Source organism: Sciurus vulgaris (assembly GCF_902686455.1).
Source record: "Sciurus vulgaris genome assembly, chromosome: 1".
Lineage (NCBI taxonomy): Eukaryota > Metazoa > Chordata > Mammalia > Rodentia > Sciuridae > Sciurus > Sciurus vulgaris.
In genome coordinates, this window is record NC_136461.1 from 212,010,444 (window position 1) to 212,037,541 (window position 27,098).

Below are 27,098 nucleotides of genomic sequence, written 5' to 3' on the forward strand. Positions count from 1 at the left end.
TGACATTAAGATTTTAAAGCAACATTAACTCATAAACTCCTAAAGCAGCAACTAAAGTTGACCTTAAAATATGAGTTCTTATTTTATTTATACTTTATTTTATTATTATTATTTTAATTTTGCGGTACTGGGGATTGAACCCAGGGTGCTCTACCACTAAACTATACCTCAGCCCTTTTATTTATTCTTTCTTTATTTTATTATTATTTTATTTTTATTTTTTTGCGGTGCTAGGGATTGAACCCAGGGCCTTGTGCTTGCGGGGCAAGCACTCTACCAACTGAGCTGTCTCCCCAGCCCCTTTTATTTTTTATTTTATTTTATTCATTTATTTTTGGTACTGGGGATGGAACCCAGGGGTGCTTTACCACTGAGCTACATTCCCATTTATTTTTTATTTTGAGACAGGGTCTAGCTGAATTGCTGAGGGTCTTGCTGGTCGCTGAGGCTGGCTTCCAACCTGGCATCCTCCTGCCTCAGGCTCCTGAGTCCCTAGGATTACAGGCGCGCGCTGCACCGGGCCTGGGCTTTTAATATAAAAGCAGAGCCTAAGTTATTACAGGATAGGGCGGAAAGATGAAGCAGCGGCACGGGAAGAGCTCAGCCTGCGCCCGGGCAGTGGCTCTTCGCTTCTCGCAGGTCCTCGCGGACCCCAGGGCTCCGGGCTGGAAGGCGCTGCCGCCCGCCGGGAGTGGGCCCAGGGCTTCTACCTGCGGTTCTCAGGGGAGCGACGGGTCAAGTCTGGGCCGCGGCCCGGGCGGCTCGACCTAGGAGAGCCGAACGCCGCCCCTCGGGAGGTCTGGCGAGCGCTCTCGGGCCTCCGGCTGCCTCCGTTCTCTCCTCCCAGTTCTGCAACCCCGACAAAAGGGACTTGGGCCAGGCCGGCGGTGCGGAAGCTTCTCCGGTCCGCCCGGCCCACCGCCCGGACGCTAAGCCGATGACCTTCGGGCCACGCCCTCGAGGCCGCGCCCCCGCGGACCCCGGCTCTGCGCGCCCAGCGCCGGCCCAGCGCTCCCAGCCCACGCGTTCCCGCTCGGCCTGGCCCAGCCCGGCGCCTTAGCTCCGCGCCCCGGAGTCGCCTCGACCCGCGGGGCCCACACTGCCCGCCCGGCTCCCCCGCGCGCTGGCCGCCAGGCCTGTGTGGTTTCTCCAGAGTAAGGGACGTACCTGGCGGCAGGCGGGCTGCGGTGCCTCCCCGGCACAGAGGCCTCTGCCAGTGTGGGCGCTCGGTGTCTGGTGTCCTCCCTGTCCCGCCGCCGCCCGCGAGCGACGGAACTCGTGGCTGAGGCTCCCAGAGTCAAAGCCAGAGTTAAACGTGGCGCTTCCTCTGTCCTTGAGGTCCTTCTCCCTTCCCTCCGTGGAACTCGGCGAGACCCTGTCTCATATTAATAAATGAACGAATGAATAAGCCAGACGAGGCGGCACACACCTGCAATCCAGACTCAGCGAATTAGAGGCCCCGAGCAACTTAGTGGAACCCTGACTCAAAATGAATACGTAAGTAAAAGAAGAAGGACTGGGGATGTGACTCCGTGCTTAAAACGCCCCTATTTCAATCTCTAGTATCACAAATTAATTAATTAAGCAGACTGGGCAAGCACCCCCAGTTTCAATACCCAGTACCAAAATAAATAAAATTGCAGTAAAGTGAAAAAAAAAAGTTGGAAATGATTTAATCCTGCCATGAAAAAACTCATGATTATTAAGTACACTGAAGTTCACGCTGCAGAGCTGCTTTTTGCTGAGAACTCACTGAGCTTGGCGTAGTTCTAGGAGCTGACCCCTCTCTCTCTCCCGGGAGCCGTCTGGCAGTCGCGGCTTCCTCTGCACAGAAGGAAGGTGAGGGCGGACAGACCGGCCGGGTGGGATTCCACACTGTCCTCAGCCGTGAGTCCCGGCCACTGTGAGCTCGCTGCGCTGCCGCGAAGCATTTTTTTTTTTAAAGACAGGGTCTCGCTGTGTTGCCCAGGCTGGCCCCGGGCTCATCCTTCAGCTCCAGCCTCCTGCCAATCTGCGATTATGGGCATGTGCCACCACAAGAGCAGCTACAAACTGCTCTTGACCACACTCACTAAGGCTTCTAAGCCCCTGCAGCAGGGGCGACTGACCATTCCAGCTCTGCTTTCTGTCTGCCAGTCCTCCCTCTGTGCCCTGGGTCTTCTCTCTGTGACTCCTGATCAACTTCTCTAACTGTTGATCAGGTTTCGGGGACCCTTCCGCTGGTCATCTGTTGGTCAGGGTGGTTGGCTGAGGCCAGTGCCCTCTTCTTCCAGCTGTAGTCAGCCCAGCTAGATTTTACTCATTCAACGAACCAGCTGTTGGTTTCATTGGGTTATTTTTTCCTTGTCCACTTTTTGTTTCAGATTTCCACTCTAATCTGTTTCCTTCGTTTTACCTACCTGGGGTTTAATTGTTTTCTTTTTCTAGCTTCCTGGGGACAAAACATAAACCACTTCTCTATGCTTATTAAGCACTTAAAACCACACATTTCCCCTGCACTGTAGAGCATCCCACAAATTCTCATTGCTTAGGTTTCAATGAACTTCCAGTTCAAAATAGTTTCTAATTTTCTTCTTTTTGGTGGGGGGATACTGGAGATAGAACCCAGTGGTGCTTTATCACTGAGCTACATCCCAACCCTTTTAATCTTTGAGACAGGGTCTCACTGAGTTGCTTAAGGCCTCACTCACTCCTGCCTTGGCCTCTAATTTTCTTTGTGATTTCTTTTGATTCATTTTTATTTAGAAGTGTGTTGCTTAACCTCTAAATCCTCGGCAATTTTCTAAATATCTTTCTGCTATTTATTTGTTTTTGTAGTGTTGGGGATGGAACCCAGGGCCTCACACCTGCTAGCCAAGTCACTACCATTGAGCTACATCCCCTGCCTGCTATTAATTTTTTTCTTTTTTTTTTTTTTTTTTTTTTTTTTTTTTTTTTTGAGGTGCTGGGGATCAAACCCAGGGACTTGTGTTTGCAATGCAAGCACTCTACCGACTGAGCTATCTCCCCAGCCCAATTAATTTCTAATCCAATTCTGTGGGGTCAGAGAACATGATTTGTCTTTTAGATTTGTTGAGTTTTGTTTTACAACACAAATATAAGTAGAATATGGCTTATCTGGTAAATGCTTCATCCACAGGTGTAAAGAATGTGTATCTGCTGGCTCTTTCTTTTCCTGCCCTTCCTGCCTCCCTCCCTTCCTTCCTTCCTTTCTTCTTTCTTTCTTTCCCAGGGATTGAGCCCAGGGGCACTTATCCACTGAGCCACATCCCCAATCCTTTTTTTTTTTTTTTTTCCTGTTCTTTTTTCGTGTTTTATTTAGACACAGGGTCTCACTGAGTTGCTTAGGGCCTCACTAAATTGCTGAGACTGGCTTTGAACTTGTGATCCTCCTGCCTCAGCCTCCTGAGCCACTGGACTTACAGGCGTGTACCACCTATCTGGTGTTTCTGAGAGCCTGTGAATGTCAGGTCAAGTTGGGTGATAATGTCACTCAAGTCTATTACATCCTCACTTTATGCTTCCCTATTTCATGTTATTGAAAGAGGGAGGTTAAGTCTCCCAGGTGTAGCTGTGGGTTTGATCATTTCCCTTTTCCAGGACATCGGATTTTGCTTTAGGGATCTTGAGGCTTTGTTAGTAGGTGCATACACTCTCAGTGATAGGCCCCGCTGTGAGTTAGCACTTGTTACAGATGACCTCTTCTTATCTCTGGAATCCTCCATGCCTTGGTGTTCACTTTTTTTGTTAAAATAACTACTAAGGCTCTCTTATTGCTAGTGTGTGATATATCTTTCCCTATCCTTTTAATTTTGTCTTTATGATTCAAATATATTTTTTGTGTAATTGTATATGTGCAGCATAAAATTGAAATACATATCTGTGTGCATAATTTGTGAATATATAATTTATATAATTAAAGTATATTCTTGGATTTTAATTTTTGCAAATAAAGTCATAGGATCTCTGCTTTTCACTGGAGTATTAGACCATGTATATGTAATTATTGATACGGTTAGGGTTAAGTCTCCCATTTTACTATGTTTTCTTGTTCTATCTACACCTTGTTCCTTTTCCTTTTTTTCTGCCTTCATTTTGATCAGCTGCATAATTTTTAATAATTTAGACTGGGCTTATTAACCATATCTCTTTATGTATATTTGTAGATAAAGATTTCATCTTTTTTAAGAAATATTTTTAGCTGTAAATGGACATGATATCTTTATTTATGTATATGTGGTGCTGAGAATCGAACCCAGTGCTTCACACATACCAGGCAAGTGCTCTACCACTGAGCCACAACCCCAGCACCAAGATGTCATCTTTAACTTAGTCTATCTTCAGATAATATCATAATACTTCACATATAATTTAAGAACCATACTATATATAATAGTATATTATTTTATAATAATAAGTGATTCCATTTCTCCCTTCATATTTTGTGCTACTGGAATCATACATTTTAATTCTACAAGTTATGGCTCTCACAACATACTGTTATTATTTCTTTATAAAATGGTTTTAGTTGTAGAGGGACACAATATCTTTATTTATGTACTTCTTCTTACGCAGTGCCGAGGATGGAAGCCAGTGCCTCACACACTGGGCAGGTGCTCCACCACAGAGCCACGACCCAGTCCCTGTTGTTATTATTTCTACTCTACCACTGAGCTACACCCAGTCCTTTAATTTTTTTTTTTTTTTTTTTTTTTTGAGATAAGGTCTGGCTAAGTTGCTCAGGCTCAGAGTCTCTGAGATTACAGGTGTGCACCATCTTGTCTGACTTATGTTCAATATTTTCAGAAACTGCCTAATTGCTTCCCAAAGGGGTGACAGCCTTCTGTACTCCTGTGAGCAGGGTGGGAGCACCCTGTCCGCACCCACCCTCCCCAATGCTTCAGGAGGTCAGTCCTGCAGCGACCACTCCAGCAGACACATGTGGAATCTCTCAGTTCCAAGGACTTGGCTTCATCCAGCCACCAGTGGCCAGCATGCTCTGACTTGCCTCCTGCTACAATGACCTCTTCTTACTAGCTTCCAGCACATCCCTGGAAGAGTTTGTGATAGGTCTACAATGAAGAAAGGCAGAAATGCAGAAGAAGAGCTAAAAACCCTTACAGTTGGAGCACAGGGTGGTTTTACCACTGTTCAATCTAGTAAAAAATCAGAATTTAATTTTGTATGTCTTTTTAAAATTTTCTTCCTAGCAATTCATTTCTCATTTCAAATGCAAATTTTATATTAAAATATGTTTATAAACCATACTTGTTTCCCTCTTGATTCAACCCTTCTCCCTCCAATTACAGGAGCCCCAGGAACCAAAAGGGCATGTGCATCACTGATTAGATATGCACCAGAGCCGTCCCCTCCAGCCCGGAACCTGAGTGCTAATGGGCCAGCCTCAGGGCTGCGATTCATTTTTGCTATATTTTATGCAATTATTTATCTGCCACAAACTCCAAGCTTGTTTTGGTTTGTTTTTTGGTACTGGGGGTTGAACCAGGAACACTAAACTACTAGCCACACCCCAGCCCTTTTCAGTCGCTGAAGCTGGCTTTGATCCTCTGCCTCAGCTCCTGAACCCAGCTTTCCAAAAAGTCAGCCTCCGGGCAGCCTGGGAGTCTGGCTCTGAGACCGCGGCCTCGACTCGGGCCCCCAAGGCACGTCTTTCAAAGACTTCCACCGGGGATCAAACCCGCGGCCCGCGCGGGTCAGGCAAGAACTCCCGCGTCCGCCGGCTGACCCTGCCCTTCGGGACCAGCCGCGCGCCATCCTTCGCGTGCCGTGCGCATCCCGCGGCCGCAGCCCTCCGTGCCTGGCCCGGCGTCCGCGCCTCCTCCCCGCCGCGGCCCCGCGCTGCCCTCGCGGTCTTCTCCCGGCCCCTCCGAGCGGGGCTGCCCCTCGCTCGCCGCGGAAGGCCGGCCCGGAGCCCCCGCACGCGGGCTGCCCGCGCTCCCCAGGACCCGCCGCGCGGCAGGTGCGGGCCGCAGACCCCGCCCGCCGGCGCGGGCGCAGCGCGGCGCCGCCGCGGTTCCCACGGCAACCGGCCGACAGGCCGCGCCCAGGGTCGCCATGTGCGCCGCGGAGGTGGACGCTCACGTAGCGCAGAGGTTCCTGCTCAAGCGGCGGCTCGGGAAGGGGGTGAGCGCGGGAGCGCGCGGGACGAGCCTGCTGCGGGCGAGGGCCCCTCGGGGGTCCCGTCCCTCGGACTCTGGCGGCTGACCCCTCCGAGGACTGGAGGGGTGTCCTTGCGCGGGTCCCCAGCCCCTTGTGCCTGTTTCCTCATGGAAACGGTGATGACTAGGGACTTTCCCGCAGGCAGGTGATGGCTCGGGCCCACAGCGGCCCCAGGCGCCGCGATCCTAAGGTTCCACCTCTCCTGGCGCACGGCGCAGGCTTCTGGGAGGTCGGGGGCACTTCAGTTGCTGAGGGGAAGGGCAGATCCGGCAGGGCCCAGAAGCGCAGGGGCCAGGGCCAGGGCCACGGCGGCGTGATCCGGTATATGGGGTGCGAGACGGAATCGCTTGTGGGGTCATGTGTATGTGTATTCGTGTTGTGAGTCGTGTGAGCTTTTGCAGCCCTTAGGTGAAGGGGACACGTCTGGACAGTGTAAACAGTAGGTTCAAAGGCCCTGGGGCAAGGACTTGCTTAGCTGTTGGAGAACCCACTCAGTTGTGTGTGACTGGGTGGAAGGGAAGGAAGCAGGGGAGGGGAACGGATTAGTGGGGTGATGAGGGATCTTGTTGCATGGGAGCTTCTGGGCCACAGCCAGGACTTTGACTTACTGTTATCGGCAGTAGGAGTTGCAGTAGTCGTTTATGACTCTTTACAAGTCCCACCCTGCCTACTCTGTGGAGCACTCACCTAGGGGTGGTGCCCAGGAGTGTCAGGGGAGACTAGTTCAGAGGGCAGGGTGGTGACCCGGGGAGAAATGCTGGAAGCACAGACCAGGGTCGGTTGGCAGGGGTAGTCAGAAGGGGTGAGGTCGAGGTGGATTCTGAAGATGGAGTCAACAGGATTCCCATCTCTGATAGCTCCTCCTGCAGCTGAGGATCCAAAGCTCCAGGACTCCCTGTGGCCCAACTCTCCCTGACCCAGGATCCAGGGTGGGAAGGGGGCAGCCTGGGTGGGCAGGGGTGGCTGGTGGTGGGCTAGGCCTGTGCCCAGCAAGTTGAGAGTACTTTCCCCAGGCCTATGGTGTTGTGTGGAAGGCAGTGGACCGGAGGACTGGTGAGGTAGTGGCCATCAAGAAAATCCTCGATGCCTTTAGGGATAAGACAGATGCCCAGGTGAGTGAGGCACCTGGAAGCTGAACATAACTGGGAGGCCCGACCACAACAGGCTTCCTGGTATCACTGGCCCAGTGGGCATTTGGATGACAAACCTTAGCCCCTTTGGGTATCTCTGTCTCTTCCAGAGAACATTCCGGGAAATCATGCTCCTCCAGGTGAGTGGCCCAGGCTGTCCAGCCCACTTCCCTTCCCTAGGTGCAGTTCTCTCCAGAAAAGAGGGGAACCGGCCCCACCACCCCAAGAGCACAGTCCCTGGCCTGAAATGACTTTCCACAGGAGTTTGGGGACCATCCCAACATCATCCGTCTCCTCGATGTGATCCGGGCAGAGAACGACAGGGACATTTACTTGGTGTTTGAGTTTATGGGTGAGCGAGGCTGTGGTCAGCCCCCTGCCCTGCTCTATCCTGACCCCTGGACTGTGCCTTGTGTCCCTCTGCTGCCCAGACTTCTGCCGTGGTCAGCACTCTCATTCTGCGTCCTGCTCCTGCGGACATCCAGCTCCCAGGGCCTGGTGGGGAGCACCTTGGTCCTGCCCACACTGGGCTCCTGCTTTGTTTGGTGCTACTTTTAAATTTTCCCACTCATTTTATAAAACAAGGACAACATGAAATGAAGTGCTGAAATAATTCCGCAAGCCTTCAGCGCTGTGAGGACAGCAAGCAGGATGCAGGAACACCTGAGGGCCAGGGTGGGCTCAAGTGGGGCAGGCCTGCATGTTCTCCTGGCCACGCCTGACCTGCACATCCTTCCTGCACCCCCAGACACTGACCTGAACGCTGTCATCCGGAAGGGCAGCCTGCTGGGGGACGCCCACAAGCGCTTCATCTTCTACCAGCTCCTCCAGGCCACCAAGTTCATCCACTCAGGCCATGTGATCCACCGGGATCAGAAGGTTGGCCCCTGCCGCCACCACGGGGCTCCCAGCTCCCGTCCCCGGCTGCGTCCCTGGCCCCCTGGGCCCTCAGACTACCTCTCCTCTCCAGCCGTCCAACGTGCTGCTGGACGCCAACTGCTTGGTGAAACTCTGCGACTTTGGCCTGGCCCGCTCTCTGAGCAGCCTCTCCGAGGGGCCCCAGGGCCAGGCCCTAACGGAGTACGTGGCCACGCGCTGGTATCGCGCTCCAGAGGTGCTGCTGTCCTCACCCTGGTATAGTGAGGCTTCTCATCCACCCGCCTCCTCCATGCAGGCCCCCGGGGCAGGCCCTCCTGTCCTGCTGGGCCCACCTGCAGGTTCTCACCTCTGCCTCTGAGCTCCCCTCACCCACACCCTTCCTGCCCCAGGTACACCCCTGGGGTGGACATGTGGAGCCTGGGCTGCATCCTGGGAGAGCTGCTGAGAGGGCGGCCCCTGTTTCCAGGCACATCCACTCTCCATCAGCTGGAGCTGATCCTGGAGACGGTCCCGCGGCCGTCTGAGGAGGGTGAGCACAGGTGGAATTTCAGCCTTGGCACGTGGATGCTGAGGGTCAGAGGATGCAGCTGTGGGGAGACAGCGCTTGACCACCCAGGACTGTGCAGGGAGGAGGTCAGGACAGGAGCAGCAGCCCTGTGGATGGAGGCCCAGAGAGCAGCTGCTCGGGAATAGGGTGGGCGGCTGCAGAGGCTGCGAAGGAGGCAGGACAGGCTGCAGGGACCATGAGGGCCAAGTGGGGACATGAAGGGGCTAGTTGGGTCGGGACAAGGTCCTCACCATGCTGAGGGGTGTGGGGAGCAGGGCTGAGCACTCCTGTGTGTGGTGCAGCATGAGCACAGAGCGCTTAGCAGGGCACTGGGGCGCTGAGAGAAGAGGGGAGGTGCGGGAGGGGTGGGCTGTGGCAAGAGGAGTCACTCTAGAATCCCAGGGAGGCCCTGCTCCTTCCCAGGCCTCTGCTCTGCAGGGGAGAGACCGCCAGGTGGGGGCTGGGGTGTGTGAGCGCTGCATGCTGAGGTGCAAGGGTGTGGGGCAGGTGCACCTGTGGCATCGGGGGCTCGTGGCTAGCTTTGGGGGGCTTGAGCCCCACTGGACGGCAGAAGAGATGGCTGGCCCCAGAACCTGCCAAGCTGTCCACACCACCAGCCACACCTGGTCACACCTCCTTCTGCCGCGCCCCCCCCAGACCTCCAGTCTCTCGGCCCAGGCTACAGTGCCATGATTCTACACCAGCTGGGGTCCTGGTGAGTGGGGTGCTCAGGTGTGGGGCAGGGGAGGCTGACTCGGGAGCAAGTCAGCTTCCTGCACTTGGCACAAGGGGCCAGTTTGTGCCTGTTGTAGTCGTGGTAAGAAGGAAGAGACCCCAGCATTGGCATAGCCCTGCCAGCTGAGGGTTCTGTGGGGAGAGGAGGCCTGCAGGAGATTCCCAGGACCTGGGTTGGAGACTGAAGGTGAGGCGGGATCTCTCCCCACTGCCTGCAGGTCTGGTCTAGGGTGTCCACTGCCATAAGAAAGGACCTGGGCAGCAGGCAGATCTGGGGAGGGGTCCTGGGTGGGGGCCCTGGAGAAGAAACAACAGGTAACTGCCCGCAGGCCACAGCAGACACTGGATGCCCTCCTGCCACCAGACACCCCCCCAGATGCCCTGGACCTCCTCAGGAGACTCCTGGTGTTTGCCCCCAACAAGCGGCTCAGTGCAGCCCAGGCCCTGCAGCACCCCTATGTGCAGAGGTAGGGTGTGGAGAAGGTGGGCCCAGGAGACCCAGCCCGAGGTGCCAGGTGGAGTGCACAGAGCTCCAGGCTCCCCCCTGCGGTCTGGGTCTCACATCTCCTGCACCTGCCTCTTTGGCCTGGAAGGTTCCACTGCCCCAGCCATGAGTGGACGCGTGACGTGCAGGTGCGGCTCCCGGTGCTGGAAGACCAGCTGTCTGCACCCGAGTATCGCAGTCTCCTCTACCAGGTGCCCGGGCCTCCACTCCCTACCTGTGCACCCTGGAGCCCCCTGCCTCAGGGACACCCAGTGCTCCCATGCCCGTGCCATACACCTCTGAACACCCCTCCCCTCCCACAGATGATCCTGGAGAGAAGGGGCAGCAGTCATCAGCCAAGAGATGTGGACTTGGGGAGTCCTGCCTCAGGGCCAGAGCCCAGGGCCTCCCGGGCTCGGGGGCACCTGCTTGTTCCCAGAGCTGTCCTCCAGCTCAGCTCCCAGACGCATGTGCGGAACCCTAGTCCCAGGCCTCGGACTCGCCCTGACCGTGACCCCAAGCATGGTGTGTGAACGTGGGGCAGGACTCCTGGCCCCTGCTGTGTGGGACCACCAATGTGCAGACAGGATCTGACCCTGTGGTTGGTCTCCCCACCCCACAGAAGCCTCTGGTGCAGCCAGGGATATTCCTCGACAGAGCTTGGCACCCCAGCTCCAACCTCTGCCCCTAGGAAGGGGGGAAAGGCCCCCTGGGACTAAGGCAGAGCCCCCCCGTGCACCTCCAGGGGTAAGTCATGGTGGGTGGGCACGGGAGGAGCCTCCCACAGCGCCCTGCAGTGACCCTGTGATGCACCCCTTCCCAGGTCAACCCTAGCTTGAGAGGCATGGCACCCTCCCTGACTTTGCAGGCTGCAGCCCAGGCCACAAACCAGATCCTGATCCGCAGTGACCGGGCCAGGAACAGTGGGCTGAGGGCAGCGGGTGGGAGACAGGTGAGCCTGGCAGTCCTTCCCAGATGACTGTGTGCCCACTCACGCCCCTCGGGGCTTCCCTCCACCCTGCTTCCTCTGATGATGACCCTCCCCTGTGGACAGGTCTCACCCCGGCTTGCCCAGGAGGTCCCAGAGCCCCGGCCAGGCCGCAGGATGTTTGGCACCTCGGCCTTACAAGGGGCCCAGGGGGCTGCCAGGGCTGCACTTGGGGGCTACTCTCAGGCCTACGGGACAGTGTGCCGCTCTGCGCTGGGCCGCCTGCCCTTGCTCCCTGGACCCCATGCATGAGCACGTGAGTGGCCACGCCCCTGGCCACCCTGCCACAACAGCGCTCCACCCTCTCCCTTTGCTGGGAGCTCCTCTTGGCCTCTGTAGGGGGCAGGGGCAGCTCCCCCAACCCCAGTGACTTCCTTGAATAAAGTCATGCTGTGCCAGCCCAACTCTGGTGTGGGCTTCCTCCCAGACCCGCCCCCTTCGGACACTCCAGCCCTTTCCTGCATCCCTTCTGAGGACCTGGCTGCCCTCCGGCTGCCCCGTGCTGAGATCTCCACCCACCTCTAGGACAGGACTGCTCCTCCTGGTACACGGTCACCCTGTGGTCCCTGCCCCCCCAGCATCCCTTCTGGGGCTTCCCCCAGACCAGCACCACCCGACCTGTGAGGGTGACTTGGAGCCAGCTTCTGATCCACAGTCCAAACTCCCCTGGTGCCCGCCTCTCGACTCTCTGAGCACCATCAGTGCCCAGGCGGGCTGCCCCAAGGCCCGGGTTCCTCCAGCATGGTCCTGTGGGACAGGGACTTGTGGACCGTGTCTGTCTAGGTACAAACCACCCCATGACTGCAACACTGAGCCACAGAGGAAAAGTGGTGTCTCTTCCCCATCCCCCAACCTATTGGTGGCTGCAGTCTGTGCCCCACCAACATGGTGGCTCGTGGTGTGTCTCTGGGTCTTGTTGGGCTCAAGGCTACTTTCTCTGGTCACCACCAAGGAGCCTGGTGTGAGCCCAGGCCAGCAGTATGAGGGCTGAAGCCTGAAAGAGCCCAGTGGGTGTCCGGTGCTCCATGTCCACCAGACCCTGGGCTGGCAGAGCACAGGGAGGCCACTTCCCCAGGCAGGGCTGGCAGAGCTCCCAGCTGAATTGACTGGCTCTGTGAAAGGAGATGGGCAGGAAGGACGAGGCCTGGGCAGGGGAGCCAGCAGCGGGAGGGAGCCGGCTCTGCCAAGGGTGCTGGCCTGGCTACAAGATGGGGCAGCAGAGACACTGGGCTTGGGTGAGTGTGAGGGGCAGAGGGAGGTCAGGGGCTGGTGCTGGCAGGGCAGCAAACCCATCATCAGCCCCGTGGTTGGTCATCTCAGTGGGTGGGAGTGTTTCAGGAGCCTTGGGCATAGCCCCAAAGTGAGAAGAACAGGCCGTAGGATGAAGGCCACCAAGGGGCCTGTGAGGCCAGGGAACTGGGCACTAGGGCAAGGACAGCTGTCAGGACAGGAGCTGCCGGGTGAGTGGGCAGCCAGGGACCCTGATGAGTGCTCCCAGAGGGCCCAGGGGTGAGGTGCAAGGGCCGGGGGAAGACGCAGGCAAGGTCTGGAGACACGGGTGGGGACGTGTGGCAGTGTCCACAAGGGAGACTAGGAAGGCCGTGAGGCCAGTGGCTGCAATATTGATTGGGGGTTGGACACGTTTGTGGGTGTCGTGGAGTATTTTGTGCATTGTTTTGTTAATGTCAGGATGTGCAACACCAAGTTCAAGGTGTCTAATTCGACAAGATACTGAGTACAGACAGGAGGCTTGGAGGGCCCTGGACTGGGCTGCCAGCTTCTGGCCTCCATGTGCAGATGCTCCTCCTTCAGGGGAAGGAACCTGTCCACTCCAAACCTTGACACACCAGGAAACCAGGTACCAACACAAGCACAAGGCCATGAAGTGCTTGAATGCTCCTGGCAATCTCTCCCTCCAGACTGGAAGTCCCTGCTGTCATCCTTCCTGAGCAGTGACCCATCAGGGGACCAGATAGTAATCTGTCAAGTCAAAGTAAGGGGTCTGCCAAGTCTCCCTCCTCCAGCTGTTGAAGTCAGAACCGTCACCCCATATCCTTTCCCTATTAGGACTTCTTATATTAAAATGCAATTTATTCACACACACACACACACACACACACACACACACACACACACACGAAAAGTAAAAGAACACAGAAACACATTTCACAACACTAGCCCCTAATAGTGGGGGCTTTTCTAATCATTTGGTGGTAAAACATGTCATTCCCAATCAGTTAAAATTATTTAATGGAGCTGGGCACAGGCTTAATCCCAGTGGTTCAGGAGGCTGAGGTGGGAGGATCGAGAGTTCAAAGCCAGCCTCAAGGGGCTGGGGATATAGCTCAGTTAGTAGAGTGCTTGCCTCACAAGCACAAGGCCCTGGGTTCAAATTTAAAAGGACTGAGGTTGTGACTCAGTGGTAAAGTACCCCTGGGTTCAATTCCTGGTAACCCCAAAAAACAAATTAATGGAGATGGAAAAAGAAGAATGGTGACCTGGAGTGTCTTGGGCAGAGTCTGCATGTTGGTGATGAAACAGGAAAGGACCAAGGCCAGGGTGCTTGCTGGGCACCTGCAGGACAAGGGTCACGCCACTTGCAGGGATGCCTAGGAGCCATGCCCCTGGGGAATGTGGCTGGGCTCAGGCCCACCACACGCTGCCCCCTGCCTCACCTGGAGGACCAGCACTCCACATCCTGCCCTCGGGGTGGGGTGCCTGTTTGGGGGACACTTAGTGAGACTGTGGCTTCAGGGTGTCAGTCCAGACTCCTTTATTATGTTGATAAGCCCAGGGCTCCCCTCTAATGCCTCCCAACACCTCCCAGGGCTTTGCTGTAGGAAGGGCAGACTTGGCAGGCAGCCCCTCTGGGGTCCCCTGCACCCCCTCCTTCCCAGAGGCCTGCCCTGTCACCCCAAGAGGAGCTTCCTTTGGGTCCTACAACACTGTCTGCAACCAGTCCTGCCTCCTCCACAGCAAGAGGATGGACACCAAGAAGGTGCCCAGAGGCAGCGAGGAGATGGGGCCCAAGCAGGGAAGTGAACCCTGGTGAAGGACAGGAGAGGGGCAGGGGTGGGGTGGGCTGGCAGCAGATTCAGAAGTCTGAGAAGGGCACCCTGAAGATGAATCCCTGAGGAGACAGAAGGCCCCAAGAGAGGGGGAATGGGAGACACAAAGCGTCAGGTCCCTGAAAGCAGGGCAGAGGCACGAGAAAAAGGTCCCTGAGGTGGATGAAGGTCAGGGGAGACAGTGGAGGCAGAAGGGAGAGCTGGTGAACAAAGGCACCTGGCTGAGGACTGAAGCCCCAGGGAGGAGAGCCCGGGGAGAGGCAGGCAGCTGCCGGGGGTCCAGTCCACCCCTGCCCCTCAGCTGCGCTGGCGTAAGGGATGCTGGTCGCACTCAAACACAAGGCCACGGAGCTGCTGCCCAGCGGGCGCAGAGTGGCAGTGATGCAGCACCCTGGACTGGGATGCTGGACCACTCACTTTTTGCCTTTGAGTGTACCCAGGATCTTGGGCATGAACTTGCCCACCTTGCTGTCTCTGGTGTCCTCCTCCGCCAGGTCATCCCCTGCCCCAGAACCACCCGCTTCTTCCTTTTTGCAGAAGACCTCGAAGCGGCTGTAGACACGCTTCTCCTTGCGCATGCTCTCCATGCGGCGCAGCAGACGGTCGCGTTCCTCTGCACTAGCAGGCAGTGTGCGGCTCAGCCGTCCTTGCGTACCCAGACTGTCTGATCGGAAGATGGCTGAACACTTGTCCTTGTCGGACATGTCTGGGGCCAGGCCTCCAGCAGCTGGTGAGTGGCCCAGCTCAGGGCTGCTGTGGGCTGGGCCTGGGCCTGGGCCTGGGCCAGGAACTCCACGATGCTTCTGACCATGGGCGCTGATCTGCTCCAAAATGGCCTTTGTGTCATCTCGTAGATTGCTGCTGTATAAGGCATTGGCCGTGGCTGAAGACAGCCGTGCCCTTGGACCCCGCTCGTCCCCTGCAGCAGCCTCTGTGCTATCACCTCGGCCCAGAGATGGCCGCCGGGGATTCTCTGGCTGCCCATTCTCCTGTGGCACTGGGAAGCTGCCCTCTTCCTCCCCACGACGCTCACTCTTGGGGCTCAGCAGCTGCCTGAGACGCAGGGAGCCTTTGCGCAGCACTTCTATAGCGCCTCCGGCCACCTCCTCGGTGCTCCCAACCTTAGGAGACTCACTAGACAAGGCAAGGGTGAGACTGCCCCTGCGCTCAGGCACAGGGGGCACTGGGCTGCTCCTGCGCTCAGGCACAGGGGGCACTGGGCTACCCCTGCGTTCTGGATAGGTCGAGGTGGGGCTCCCCTTCTGTTCAATAAATCCTGGAGTTGGACTGCCTCGCCGATTGGATAACCCTGGCGTGGGGCTCCCCTTTCGCTCTGGGTAGGCTGAGGTGGGGCTCCCTTTTGGCTCAGAAAGGGGCAGCTGGTGTGCAGCAGGCCCTTCTGGAGAGGGGCTGTCCCGCCCCTGCGGGGAGCTGGAGTGGCCCTGGGCAGAGAGGAAACGGGAGGGCAAGCGGTCAGCGCCACTCCGGCCCAGTGTGTCAAGAAGCTGCGCAGCAGTGAGTGAAGCGGCTCCAGGCTGCCGCTCCGCCTCCTGGTGTAGCCTTTGGGCAAAGGAATCACGCAAGTCAAGCAGGCAGCTCTCCAGGCTGCGGCGCTCGCTCCCTGCTGCGCCCAGTGGTGCTGTCACCTCTTCCCGCCAGGCTTGGGACATGACAGCTTTGCTGTGGCTGGAGACAGTGACTGCACCTCCCCCACCACTTGGGTCACGGGCTGGACCCTTGTATTTCTCCAGCAGCTCGGCCACTTTAGCAGAGGCGGTGGAGCGAGTGGCCTCTCCACTGGGTCCCAGCGTCTGGCTGACTGTTTGCTCCTTGTGCAGCAACTGCACCTTCTCAGTGGTGGCAGTTGTGGCACCTCCAGAGCCTTCAGCCTGCGCCTGCGCGAAGATAAGTGAGGAGCGCAGCCTGGAGCTGCGCTGGATGAGCGGGTTTAGGCGTGAGCGGAAGGAATCCTGCTTGACCAGGCCAGCTTCCTCTGTGCCCTCACGCTCTGAGCTCTCGCCGCCACTTCCCGAGCCTGGCCACAAGCCCTTGCCTGGCAAGGCTGCAGGGACACGGAAGGGCGCCCGGCTCCCAGGAGCCAGCACGTCGTCTTCGTAGACGTCGGCTTCCATGGGCGTGGGCAGGCCCTCCTCACCCACGTCCTCCTGGCCTCCGCCGAGGTAAGAGGCGAGGCGCCAGAGTCGCAGCCCGGCTCGCCCCTCAGGCCCGGCCCTGCGCTCGGGCTCTGCCTCCGGAGCGGTGTCCGGGCCTTGCCTCGCCACCGCTTGGCACGGGAAACGCTGGCCCAGGTTGGCGCGCGGGGCCCCGCCGGGTTCCAGGCCACCAGGGCCAGGCCCGAAGACGGGGTCTGAGCCGTGGCGCACCTCGCGCGAGGCGCTGGAAGGCACATACTCCAGCCGCTGCTGCACATCCGGGCCGAGCTCAGGGAAGCGCGGCCCGCCGCCCAGCGCCAAGTCGTCTGGGTCAGCAAAGCCGGGGCGGCCACCGCGAAGCTTCTCGAACAGGCCCTGCGGGCGCGTGGGTGCGAACTGGGGATCCCACTGGTACTGCTGCTGGTAGAGTTGGTCACGGTGGAAGTGGCTGGTCTGGAAACGGAAGTCGTCCCCGTGACTGAGGAACGTCTGTCGGGACACCTGCCGCGCAGCCGCGAAATTCTCCACGGCGCCTGCGCCATCAGCAGCTGCGTAGCTGTGTCGCTTGAAGGCGTCCATCTCCAGGTGTCGCGCCTGGAAGAAGCCCCGCGGGCCCCCGAACTCCCCGCTGGGCCCTACCTCTGTGTCCAGCCGCCGTGACAGTGGCCGCATCCCTGTGTGCGGCTCCAGGGCGCCCCCCGGCATCCGGGGCAGCTCTTCTCTGCGGAAGGCCGAAAGGAAGTGGCGATCTGGGTCCACGAAGGAGGGGAAACCCAGGCCTTCTTCCCGGGGCGGAGGGAACAGCAGGTGTGGCCGTTTAGGGAAGGAGAAAGGGGTTGGCGCCCCAGGGATGCCCACCAGAGGCCCAGCCCCGGAGTATGGAGCCAGGGCGTAGGTGTCCATGCGTGCCAGCGCCCCAGCTGAGGGCACCAAGGGCTCAGACTGTGCGAACAGGATGCGGAACTCTTCATCGAAGCTGGAGACCAGCTCTCCTTGGAACACGTGTGCCAGGCTGCGGTGGATCTTTTCGAAGGACCACATGAAGCTGTGGGTGGGTTGAGGTCAGAGTCAAGGGGATGGACTGGGACTGCAGTGGCCTACAGCTCCAGGTGGGACAGGCAGAGTCCCAGAGTCCCTGGGTGAGGCCAAACTGTCAGGGTCTACAGAAAGAGTGCTCCTGGAGAGGAGGGGCTGGGGCACCCAGGGAGGCACCAGAGATGGGAGGGGTAGGGACTGAGACACCCAGCTGGGCACACCTGTAGCTTCCGCTCATCACCACGGCACAGTCTACTAGCAGGAACTTCTCTTTCACGTGGCCCTTGAAAGACTTCCCAGTGCGGCAATAATAGGTGGGGCCAGCCACAGTGCGCACACGCAGGAACTGGGGAGGGAGGGGAGTCAGGTCTTTGCCAGCGTCTTTTCCAGTCCACCCCACCTGCCCACTCACTCACGTCTACGTGATGCAGGTTGACTCGGCACTTTTCCGCCATGTCTAGGAAGTGCTGTGCATTCATCTCATCCAGCAGTATGTAGACAGGGACTCGGCGTGCAGCAGCCTCCAGCACTTCGCTGAGCAAGTCCACATCAGTGAACATGTCCATCACCACGGCCACCACCTGCAAGTTGCCAAGTCAGGAGGGAGGTGGAACCTGCTGTACTCACCCCTTTCTCCAACCTACCCAAGGGGAAGGGAGGCCTGTGGACCATCTGCACCACCTTCCTCCAGCAGCCACGTCTGGCAAGGTGGGTTAGGAGAAAGGGACCTGACACAGGGGTCATGGGGCTGCTGGCAGAGTGAGTGGCCCATGTGGCAGCAGAGGCAGGCACAGGCCTGCATCCTGCTGGATTCAAGGGGAGCCCCTGCAATTTCCTCTGCCCTGCCCCCAGGCTGGGTGTCAGAGCAGAGGTGCAGGCCTCAGGTCTGTTCTCACAAAGGGGAACATCCCCTGGGATGGGGGCACAATAGGGGTCTTTAGCAGCTGACTCTGGTTTAACAGGCCACCTCTGACGTTTGCCAACTGCTTGGGAGTGGGAGGAAACTCTCAGCCGGCCAAGGCCTACTAGGCAGGTCTAGAGAGAATTTTTGGAACAAATTCATGCTGGTAGAGAACCAACATCCCAGAGTCCCTGAGTTTTGGGCACTGACCATAACCACAGGCAAGCCACCCTGTGCAGAGCCTGTATTGGCCCTCAGTGACCCCGGAAGAACTCTGCCAGGGAGCCCCTGCTGCAGCTGGAGGCTGGAGGCATGGCTGGCCAGCCCTGGCCTCACCTCTGTGCTGGTCCTGCTTCTATTGTCCATCACCCCTTCTCTCCTGCTCACGTTCCTAGGTCCAGCTCAGGCCACCCTTCCCCACTGCCTACAGACTGCAATAGTGCACCTGCTGGGCAGAGCGGATCATCCTGCGAGCTTCATCCTTGATGCTGGGGCTGTCGGGTGGCGGCGGCTGCACCAGCGTGGTGACCTCAGTGCCCTGGAAGCCGAAGGTCAGGGGCCAGCCCAGATCAAGCTCAGGAACTGCCTGGTCTGAGTTCACTGGCCAGTATGTGCCTGAGGAGCCATCCATATCCACATCAGGAGGGCTGCCTTCAGGGGGCTCCCGGGCAGCATGCTGCGGGGGCTGTAGGTGGCGGTTCACATGCTCTAGCTCTTCAGGACACAGGAAATCAGGTGCCCCCTCTGTAGCCAGGAAGCGGTTGTAGGCTTCTGGCCCACCCTCAGCCAATGCATCCACTGCCAGGCGGTAGTACTCTTTGTAGTGAGGTGGCAGGTACCCAGGTGCTAGTGGGTTGTCCCCCTGTGAGGAACTCTGGGAGCGACGAGCCATATTTGGGCCAGGAGCCTAGAGAGGCAGGGAAGACACCTTAACTAGGGGCAGGGGCCCTGGGGCCCACTCCTTTACCCTCATACAGGGCTGCCAGAGACCTCAGTGGACTGGAGTTCAGCCCACACTTGGAGGCCTTCCATGGCCCAGCAAGGCTCCCCAGGCCTAGGATGCCCCCTAGCTGGAAGGTCATCAGCAGTGCTGGGCAGGTCACAGGGATCCCAGTCCTGTTCTTCTGGCCTCACTGGTAGGGGTCCTGCTCTCGTGAGTCCTTTTCCCATAAAAATAGATTTAAAACAGTTTGATGGTTAATTCAAAGACAAACAGTCCTCGTGGGCTCATGGTTCACACACTCACTTCCTATGCTATGGTCCCTAGAACCATGCCTGCTGGTTGGGTTGGTGGTGCACCTGCTCCCTGGGAGACCCTGGACCAGCTGTTGTGCCTCCCCAGCTGGTCACCTCCACCATACAGCACAGCCAGGACAGTTGACAGTACACACCAGGCGTGACTTCATCCTGGGATCCAGAGCCCTCAGCCACACCCACTGGCCATGGTCACACCTCTCCCATCCTTAGGGTTTTATACTGGGACTCCTACAACTCCTCCATTGACCTCCCAGCCCTCTGACCCCTAGATTTTGTTCCCGTCTGCCAGCACCCCCACCTGTTGCCACTCTCCCATCTTGGATAAAAACCTCCCTGGGCCATAGCCCTCTGCTGTAGGGCCTGTACTGCATACCCTCCTGAACCTGGCTCCCCAGTTGCTCAGTCCTGTCCTTGCCTAGCCCAGCCCCACAGCAGCAGGGACCCTTCCAAGTCCTTGGGTCATTGCCTTCCTCCTGCTGCACTAAGAATGATATCAGAGCCTTTTTTATCCCCCACCCCCTTGGTGGCTGGCCTCTCCAGGATGCTGGCCAGCATGACTGCTGAGTGTAGACTGAGGCCTCTTGGTCTGACAGAGCACCCAGGAACTGCTCTCCTCATCCCCACTGCTCCTCAGTTTTGGGATGGGGTAGACCCCTACTCTGCTTAGCACACAGGTTGCTGGATGCTGGTCCTAGGTGGGGAAGTGGCTCTGCCCAGAGGGAAGAGTGTGCCCCAAGGTATGACTGGGAGTGCTGACAGGGTGGGGCACCAGCCTTGGCTACTCTGGGTTGGAAGGCATATCTGCCTGAGAATGCTGGGGTCAGGCTCTGCTGTGTATCCCAGGGGTCTGTGTCACCTGCCTTTCCTGGGAGGTGACATGTCAACTGAAGACAGAACGTGACACAGCTGGAGGTGAGGACACGCCTATGTAACTGCCAGAGAATGCCACCTGGTCCACTTGTTCCAGGAAAAACTGCTCTTCTTTTTGGGGGCACAGCCCTGACCACAGGGGGTTTCCCTTCACACCTGATATGTAGGGTGGGGCACACAGCTATCATTGTACAGGAGCAAATCCAGCAGCCCACCTGTGGGGAGTGCTGAACTGCCTGCCAGGTTGTACTGCAGCTGAACACTGTGGCAGGGTCAACAATATACCATTACCTGGTCTGGCTGTACATGGGCAGTATCTGACCACACATTTGACCTTGGTCAAATAGCAGCACTGGCCTGCTATTTGAGGGGGGCATGGGGAAGACATGCTGGAAGGGACACTACTGTCCCTTCAGATTTCACTGGGGAAGGGAACAGATCCATCATCCAGGTCGTGGGCTGTCCAATCTGTGACCTCTGTGGTAAGGAGCCTTCCCACAGGCACTATGGTTAGGAGTCCCAACCCTGAATGGAGACCACCCTTGGGGGCTGGCCTCACAGTGAGGCTCACAACCTTAACCCTTGCCTATTTCTTTCAAGGGCACATCCCCCTGGACTATGGACTGGGAAATGACCACTCCCCATTCCACAGTGAAACCTCAATAGTCTGCTTTTCCACACTGCCTACCCAACAGGGCCTCGAGGGCCTGAGGAAGGGGCCTAGCCCACCCAGACCAATGACTCAGCAGGAATCCTCTGTGGCTGACCTCTGATCTGAAGCCAGAAAGAGTCTCAAAGGCCCTCACCTCCACTTCAAAGACCAGATCCTTCCTACCTGGGCAGGAAGGGAGATCCCATGGGAAGGATCTGGGGCTTCTACACAAAGCAGGATAACCAGTGGCCAAGGACTGAGGCAAGGGAAGGGGCAGGATCAGGAAGCCGGGAGGTGGACCTTGGCTGGATGGGTTCACAAACCGGAAGTCGAAGAGTTATAGCTTGTGGAGTGGGCACAGCAAGGCCTAAGGCTGTTCATGTACCCCAGGAAGTTAGCGGCTGCCCAGACCTGGTGCCCCATCTGCCCACTCCAGTCCAGGAACGTGGGCTCAAGGGGCACAGGCCTACAGCTCCACCTGCCCAGTGGAAGACCCCAGTCCATGGCAGCCTTGGAGGAGCGCTCCCAGGGAAGAAGACAGGCCGTGCCTTGCACCTCCCCACGCTCCACATAGGTCTCGAAGGCGGTTTCGCTTGGGCTCCTCCTGGGCCGGCGTCGTACGGGGCACCCTCGCCCAGGAGCCTAGAGGGCGCCCCGGCCCTCCGTCCCCCGCCGGCGCCCGCAGGCCCGGCCCCGCGCACGCGGCCGCGCACACCGCACCGGCCCAGGTGAGGGCGCGCAGAGCCCCGAACGCCTCTTCGGCGCGCCGCGCCCGCCCGCTCCGGCCCGCGAGGGGGTCCTACCCTACCTGGCCAGGTGCGCGGGGTCTCGGCACAGGGGCAGCAGGAGCCGACCGCCGCCCAGCGGCCTCGCGGTCCGGTCGGTCCGGCAGCCACTCCCCGGCGCGCCCGCCCGGCCTGATTCACGCGCCCGCCCCCGCCCCGCCCGCGCTCCTGCCTCCTGCCTGCCCGGGCAGCACCTGGGCGGGGCGGCTCCGCCCGCGGCGCGCCCGCATTCCTGCGCCCGCCGCGCCGGACCCCCGCCCGACCCCCGCCCGGCCCAGCCCGGCGCCCCCCGCCCCGCCCGCCCGGCCCCGAGCCGCGCCCGGGCCCGGAGGGCGCCGCCCGACGCCGCCGGGCGCCTACTCCCAGGAGCCCGAGCCCTCCGGCGCCCATCTGTGAGCCCCAGGCTCGAGCCCCTACTTCTGACCCTTGACCCCCGCCCCGGAAGTCCCGGTGACTCGGAAGTTCCGGCTCGGTCGCTAGGAAACTGGCGGGCCCGACGCGGGGGGCGGGGCTCCTGGCCCGGGGCTTTGGGAGAGGCAGGTGAGGCAGGTGAGGCTGGTGAGGCCGCGGGGGCGGCGCCCGACCCGGGGACCCTGCGCACACGGGGCGCCCCCTGCACTCGGGACACCCCTCGCACCCGACCTTCCCCAGACAAAGCCCCACACTCACTCCTCACGCCCGCGGGACCCCAGAGCCAGCAAGGCCACACAGGCGGGGCGTTCCTGCCTCCTCCCCAGGCACAGTGCATGTCGAAACGTGTAGCAGACCCTGCGCACATGGGACCCTGCACGCATGTTGGGGCCACCCCCTTGCACTCTGGCCCCTCAAGCACAGGAGACCCCTCATGTGCACAGAAGCCTTCAAGCACACCAAACCCCACACATGCTGACCACCCACCAGGACTATGTACCACACCCCTCCCACACATGTAGGGGACCCACCCCACACATTAACCGGACCTCATAACGACGGACCTGCATGCAGGTGCACACTGATTCTGAAAGCACAGGAACTTCCCCTCACAGGTACTTGACCCTACATGTACACACCAAGAGTCCCTCATGTACCGGGGACCCTCTAAGTACCCACCCTCCACACAGAATGGGGAACGCATACCACCCCTGCCTTGCTCTTGGGACCCCAGTCTCCCTCAGGCCCTCCTGCAGGGCCCTCCTCACTTGGGCCCTGCCCTGTGTTGGGTCGTCATCTGTCCTACACTCCCACCCCCAGGGCTCACTCCCTGGCACCCTGCCTGAGCCCTTCTACCTGCTAACCTGTGGCCTCTGCTTCCTGTCCCTCTAGTCACGGTTCTGTTTTCAGGGCCACCCCCAGTTTCCCACCACCCCACTGGTGCCAGTGTGATGAGAACTCTTGTGGGGGTCAGACCAGCTCTGGGCAATGGCACTGCATGTGTTTCTTGTGTGTGAGGGCATGGGGAGGGTGTGAACCCCAAGGCAAGGAGGACCCCCCGGGGGAATGAGCTTTGGGGTGAGCCTTGTGAACTGAGGGGCAGGTGTCACTTTCCGAACCTAACCACAGCATCTGCATCTGTGGAGGCCAGGACGAGAAGGGGCCTAAGGGCAGGAGGGGCCCGGCTCAGAGCAGGCCTGGTTCTGGGGTAGTGGAAGGCACCAGATCTGCGCGGAGGGGGCCCTCTCAGACGAGCTCATTAGGCAGCCCAGTGGTTTGGTCCAGGGAGATGGATGCTGGCCACTAGACCCTGGGGTCCTGGCAGGACAGGCTGAGCCAGGGGCAGAGGTCAGGCACATGGTGGTGAGCGGGATGTGCTCCTACCACACATCCCTGCTCAAGCTACTGGGAATATACTTCAGTAAGCAGAGGGCAGGGAAGTGTGCTGGGAGTGTCCATGTTCCTGCTGGCTGTCCCCCAGGCCCATGCAGTGTGTGATGCTGTTTCTCACTACCCCTGCTTTCTGCCACTCTAAGCATACCCTCCCTAGGCCTTTTCTTCCCATCCCCCAGGAGAATGAACAGTAAGAAAGGGGGAGCCAAAGCTGTATCAGGGAAGGGGCAGTCATCATCCCCAGGGCCCAAGCCAAGAGCTGCTGCTGGTGAGTGTACCCTTTGACCCCAGGGCACTGCCACTCAAACACTGACTGTGACCCTGTGACCCACTAGGACCCCCCTAAGAAGGCACTTCCCTCTGAGAGTCATATGCCGGGATCTCTGAGTTGGGCTTGGGTGTGATATGCTGAGCGTTCAGAGCTCAGATGCCCACCCCAGCCCCTGGCCCTGAGTCTTGTGCCTTTGGAGCTGGGATGAGGGCTGGGCACAGTGCTGAGAGGAGCACAGCTTTAGCGTCCACGCAGGTGGGAAGGGGCATGGATGGGTGAGAGGGCCCACTGTTGAAAACAGTTTTGAGCTGGGCATGGTGGCGCAACACCTGCAATTCCAGCTACTGGGTAGACTGAGGCAGGAGGATCGCAGCTTCAAGGCCAGACTCAGCAACTTGGTGAGACCTGTCTCACACAAACAAAAGGTCGGGCATGTTGCTCAAAGGTAGCATACTCCTGGGTCCAATCCTCAGTGCCACTGAAACGAAATGGCCACTCTGAAAAGGATCAGGGCCTGGTTCCAAGCTGGGAGTTCTTCAGCTGAGTTCAGTAACTGCTCTCTTCCCTGCTGTGGCTTCACTCTTAGGCCACCTTCACAACCCTTCCGGGCTGGAAAGGACAGTTTGCTTGGGCTAGTCCTGCTGAGGGTCAGGAAAGGGCCCTCCCCTGTGCCCAACCCACTTTAGCAATTCCACCCCTGCTCTAACTCCTACTCTGCCACAGCTGCCTCGACCTCTCAGGGGGCCTCTCTTGGGGTCTTTGCAGCCAGGCCTGCCTGGGGTCTGTGCTTGCTGAGAGAGTACCTCATCCACCCCACATGCAGCCTTACAGCTTGATTTAGGCCTGGCCCACGCCCCTGGACCCCAGAGAACTCCCAATTCCCAAGAGCTGGTGGGGTGGTGGTGAGTCCTTCAACCCACGCCAGGTTTAGATCTAGTTACCTAAAATAGCCCCAGCAGCGTCTGAAGCAGACTCTCCTCCTGGAATGAGGATAATGGGCACGGGCACCGCGTGCTGCCTCCGTGATCTCAGGCTCTGGTACTGCACTACAGTAAACAGGGGGCGGGGCAGGCTGAGCTGAAGCTGTCCAGGAAATAGGGGCTGGGGGTAGGGAGCATGTTGCTAATTCTGCTGCCTGGGCATACTATGTGTGCCTGGGCCCTCAGCCCACTCCTCAGCCTGCCCACTGCCCAGGCTCCTTGACCCAGGATGCCTGGGTCCTCTGCAGGGATGGCTCTGTCCCTGAACAAGTACCCTCCCTTGGCAGTTTCTGCCCACTAAGCACTGGGCAGCTGCAGTGGGCTTGCTGTTTTTGATCTCTGTTTTGATGTGCCCTGTGTAGCCCTGCCAGCTTCCTTTGGCAAATGTGAACACAGCCCACAGAACTCCTGCAGCCAACCTGGCCTCGGGCCCTCCCACATCTGTCAGATGCCTGAGTGACCACCATGCCCACAGGCTGTCCCGAACCCCTCCCCACACCCTCCCCAGGCCTTACCTGACAGTGAGTCTGCAGTGCCTCCAGACCCTCACTCCGGAGCTGCTCCAAGGCCACAGCCAGCTGCAGCCCCTCCATGTGCACCCAGGCCTGCTGCTCCTGCAGCTGCTGCAGCCACAGCTGCTCCTCCTGCAGCTGCTGCAGCCACAGCTGCTCCTCCTGCCACAGCTGCATCTGCAGCTGGACCTGCCGTCTCCGATCCTCCAGCAGCAGCTGCTCCTGGGCCAGGCACAACTGGACCTCATGGAGCCTTAGCAGTTCAGGGCCCAGGGCCGGCATGGGGCCCCCTGCTCCGTGGCCCTCCATGTGCTCAGGGAGGACCAGCACCTGCTCGGACCCCACAGCAATGGCCTGCACTGGCCTCCAGGATGCCTGTGCCTGCTCTGTCCTGGCTGCCCTGGAGTGTCCCTGGGGAGCCAGCTGGGTGCTGGTCACGTGCCCTGTAGAGGCCACCCCCGCCTGGTCCCAAGGGCCCCCTGTGGCGGGGGGCGGGGGCTCAGCCTGGGGGCCCTGCTGCTTGGCTGCCTGTGGGGCCCTGCCCGCCCTCCTGCCTCGGGGTTTTCGAGCTCGACTCCGCTTTCCAGACATGGCCCTGGATCCAGCGCCTCTTTCACCAGGTGTCTGCTCCCCAGGGCAGGCCGGCTCATCGACTGGCCACCTCAGTAGGCAGCTCAGGGCATCCAAGAGGCCACAGGGGCTGCTTGCTCCCCTGCCACGATCAGCCCTTGGCTCCTGCTGTCCCAAGTGCTTGCCCTGCCCCTTGGCCGGCACCCGTAGCACGCAGCTCCTGGCTCTGCCTCTGGGCCTCACAGGCCCCACTCAGCAGGGCTGGGCCACACCAGGAGTTTATAGGGACTCGGCGGCGCGGTGGCTCACCCAGGACGAGAAGGCTGACTAACGTGCTGACACAGGGTACAGGACTTATGGGCCACAGGCCTTGCTGGCCAGACTGGGAGGGAGACTGAGAAACCGGAGGCGCCGCAGCAGCTAGACGCAGCGCACAGTGGCGTGCCTGGTCCTGCCTGGGCGGCACCAAGCACCCCCACCCCTCTTGGCCGCGGGAAACTCAAACTTCAGCCACAGGGCCAGAAGCTGCGTCCTGGCCACACTGACCCTCAGGGCTCAAACCCTCCCTGTCCATAGACCATCCCAAGTAAACCCCAGCCCACCCTGAGCCCTTTCTGGGCCTTAAACCCAGGTAGCGCACTCAGTGGTGCTCCTGTGGGACTTGAGCTTGCCTGGGGTTCTGTGGAGGAGCAGGGCCCATTGGCCCAAGTGTCCTGGTCCCCAGCTACCTGTGGGTTGGTGAGGACACTGGTTCTTCAGAGACCCAGGCAGCCTTTGGAGGACTGAGATGGCAGAAAGGAAGAGCCTGGTTTGCTCTTGTGGGCAGGGTGGGGCCCTTGCTGCCATCCTAGTTGGGGTCCAGCTCCCCTGCCGTTGAAACACGGCCACGGAGCCCTCCTGAGGCCTGTCTTTGGGTCCTTGCTGGGCGGCGGTGGGGTCCAGGGCCAGCTCCAGTACTGGCCTTCCTATGGGAAGGCGAGGCCCCAGATGGCCTCCCCAGTGCTCCCCTGCCAGGGGGAGGGCTTTGCTGCTGACACACCCTCGCCCGAGGTCCCATCCCAGCCAGTTCTGCCCCACTGGCTGGACTGGTTTGCCTAGCCCATCCCCGAACAGTGCACACCCCGTCCTGTTCAGCCCTTGCCCAGGAGCCTCAGAAGCAGGTGAGAGCACCTGCCCTGGAAGCCATGAGTGGGACAGAGATGGGATGGGCTTGGAAGACAGAAGGGGCACTGTTCTGACAACGGCAGGGGACCAGCCTGCAGGCAAGACTGCAGGAGGGCCAGCCGTATGGTGGTCCT

At 59.1% G+C, this 27,098-nt stretch overlaps 3 protein-coding genes across 13 annotated transcripts in view; 2 read left to right on the forward strand and 1 right to left on the reverse strand.

Annotated features, from left to right (window-relative positions):
- The first annotated feature begins 6,039 nt into the window (after positions 1 to 6,039).
- MAPK15 (mitogen-activated protein kinase 15) lies at positions 6,040 to 11,356 on the forward strand. Of its 2 annotated transcripts, none has more exons than XM_079126004.1 (14): positions 6,040 to 6,144; positions 7,194 to 7,292; positions 7,421 to 7,450; positions 7,572 to 7,662; positions 8,059 to 8,189; positions 8,281 to 8,444; positions 8,579 to 8,718; positions 9,394 to 9,451; positions 9,801 to 9,938; positions 10,065 to 10,167; positions 10,279 to 10,480; positions 10,578 to 10,702; positions 10,779 to 10,907; positions 11,010 to 11,356. In XM_079126004.1, the coding sequence occupies exons 1-14, from the start codon at positions 6,076 to 6,078 to the stop codon at positions 11,193 to 11,195; spliced, it is 1,665 nt and encodes a 554-aa protein (XP_078982130.1). In that variant the 5' UTR covers positions 6,040 to 6,075; the 3' UTR covers positions 11,196 to 11,356. The 2 variants fall into 2 exon arrangements, with proteins under 2 accessions (XP_078982130.1, XP_078982131.1); XM_079126005.1 differs by having other exon boundaries at positions 8,281 to 8,390.
- Positions 11,357 to 14,335: 2,979 nt separating this feature from the next.
- On the reverse strand, positions 14,336 to 26,003 carry FAM83H (family with sequence similarity 83 member H). 2 transcript variants are annotated; one of them, XM_079125883.1, is made up of 5 exons: positions 25,234 to 26,003; positions 18,546 to 19,007; positions 17,616 to 17,780; positions 17,421 to 17,545; positions 14,336 to 17,209 (listed from the first exon to the last, which is right to left on the reverse strand). In XM_079125883.1, the coding sequence occupies exons 1-5, from the start codon at positions 25,819 to 25,821 to the stop codon at positions 14,425 to 14,427; spliced, it is 4,125 nt and encodes a 1,374-aa protein (XP_078982009.1). In that variant the 5' UTR covers positions 25,822 to 26,003; the 3' UTR covers positions 14,336 to 14,424. The 2 variants fall into 2 exon arrangements, with proteins under 2 accessions (XP_078982009.1, XP_078982010.1); XM_079125884.1 differs by lacking the exon at positions 25,234 to 26,003 and adding an exon at positions 21,688 to 21,827.
- IQANK1 (IQ motif and ankyrin repeat containing 1) overlaps positions 22,016 to 27,098 on the forward strand; it is a 56,500-nt gene continuing 51,417 nt past the window's right edge. For 4 of the 9 annotated variants that reach the window (XM_079125908.1, XM_079125912.1, XM_079125909.1 and 1 more), the window contains exon 1: positions 26,457 to 26,960. In XM_079125908.1, coding sequence (XP_078982034.1) covers positions 26,768 to 26,960 — 193 coding nt within the window. In that variant the 5' untranslated portion in view covers positions 26,457 to 26,767. The other 5 variants (XM_079125910.1, XM_079125915.1, XM_079125911.1 and 2 more) reach the window with 4 other exon arrangements.

Coding starts and splice junctions, on each gene's coding strand:
- MAPK15 (XM_079126004.1), top strand. CDS start 6,076: ATGTGCGCCGCGGAGGTGGACGCTCACGTAGCGCAGAGGTTCCTGCTC. Junction 7,293..7,420: donor GGGATAAGACAGATGCCCAG/GTGAGTGAGGCA, acceptor TGTCTCTTCCAG/AGAACATTCCGGGAAATCAT. Junction 8,719..9,393: donor CCCGCGGCCGTCTGAGGAGG/GTGAGCACAGGT, acceptor CGCCCCCCCCAG/ACCTCCAGTCTCTCGGCCCA.
- FAM83H (XM_079125883.1), bottom strand. CDS start 25,821: ATGTCTGGAAAGCGGAGTCGAGCTCGAAAACCCCGAGGCAGGAGGGCG. Junction 17,781..18,545: donor TGATCCGCTCTGCCCAGCAG/GTGCACTATTGC, acceptor GGCAACTTGCAG/GTGGTGGCCGTGGTGATGGA. Junction 17,546..17,615: donor TCAACCTGCATCACGTAGAC/GTGAGTGAGTGG, acceptor CTCCCTCCCCAG/TTCCTGCGTGTGCGCACTGT.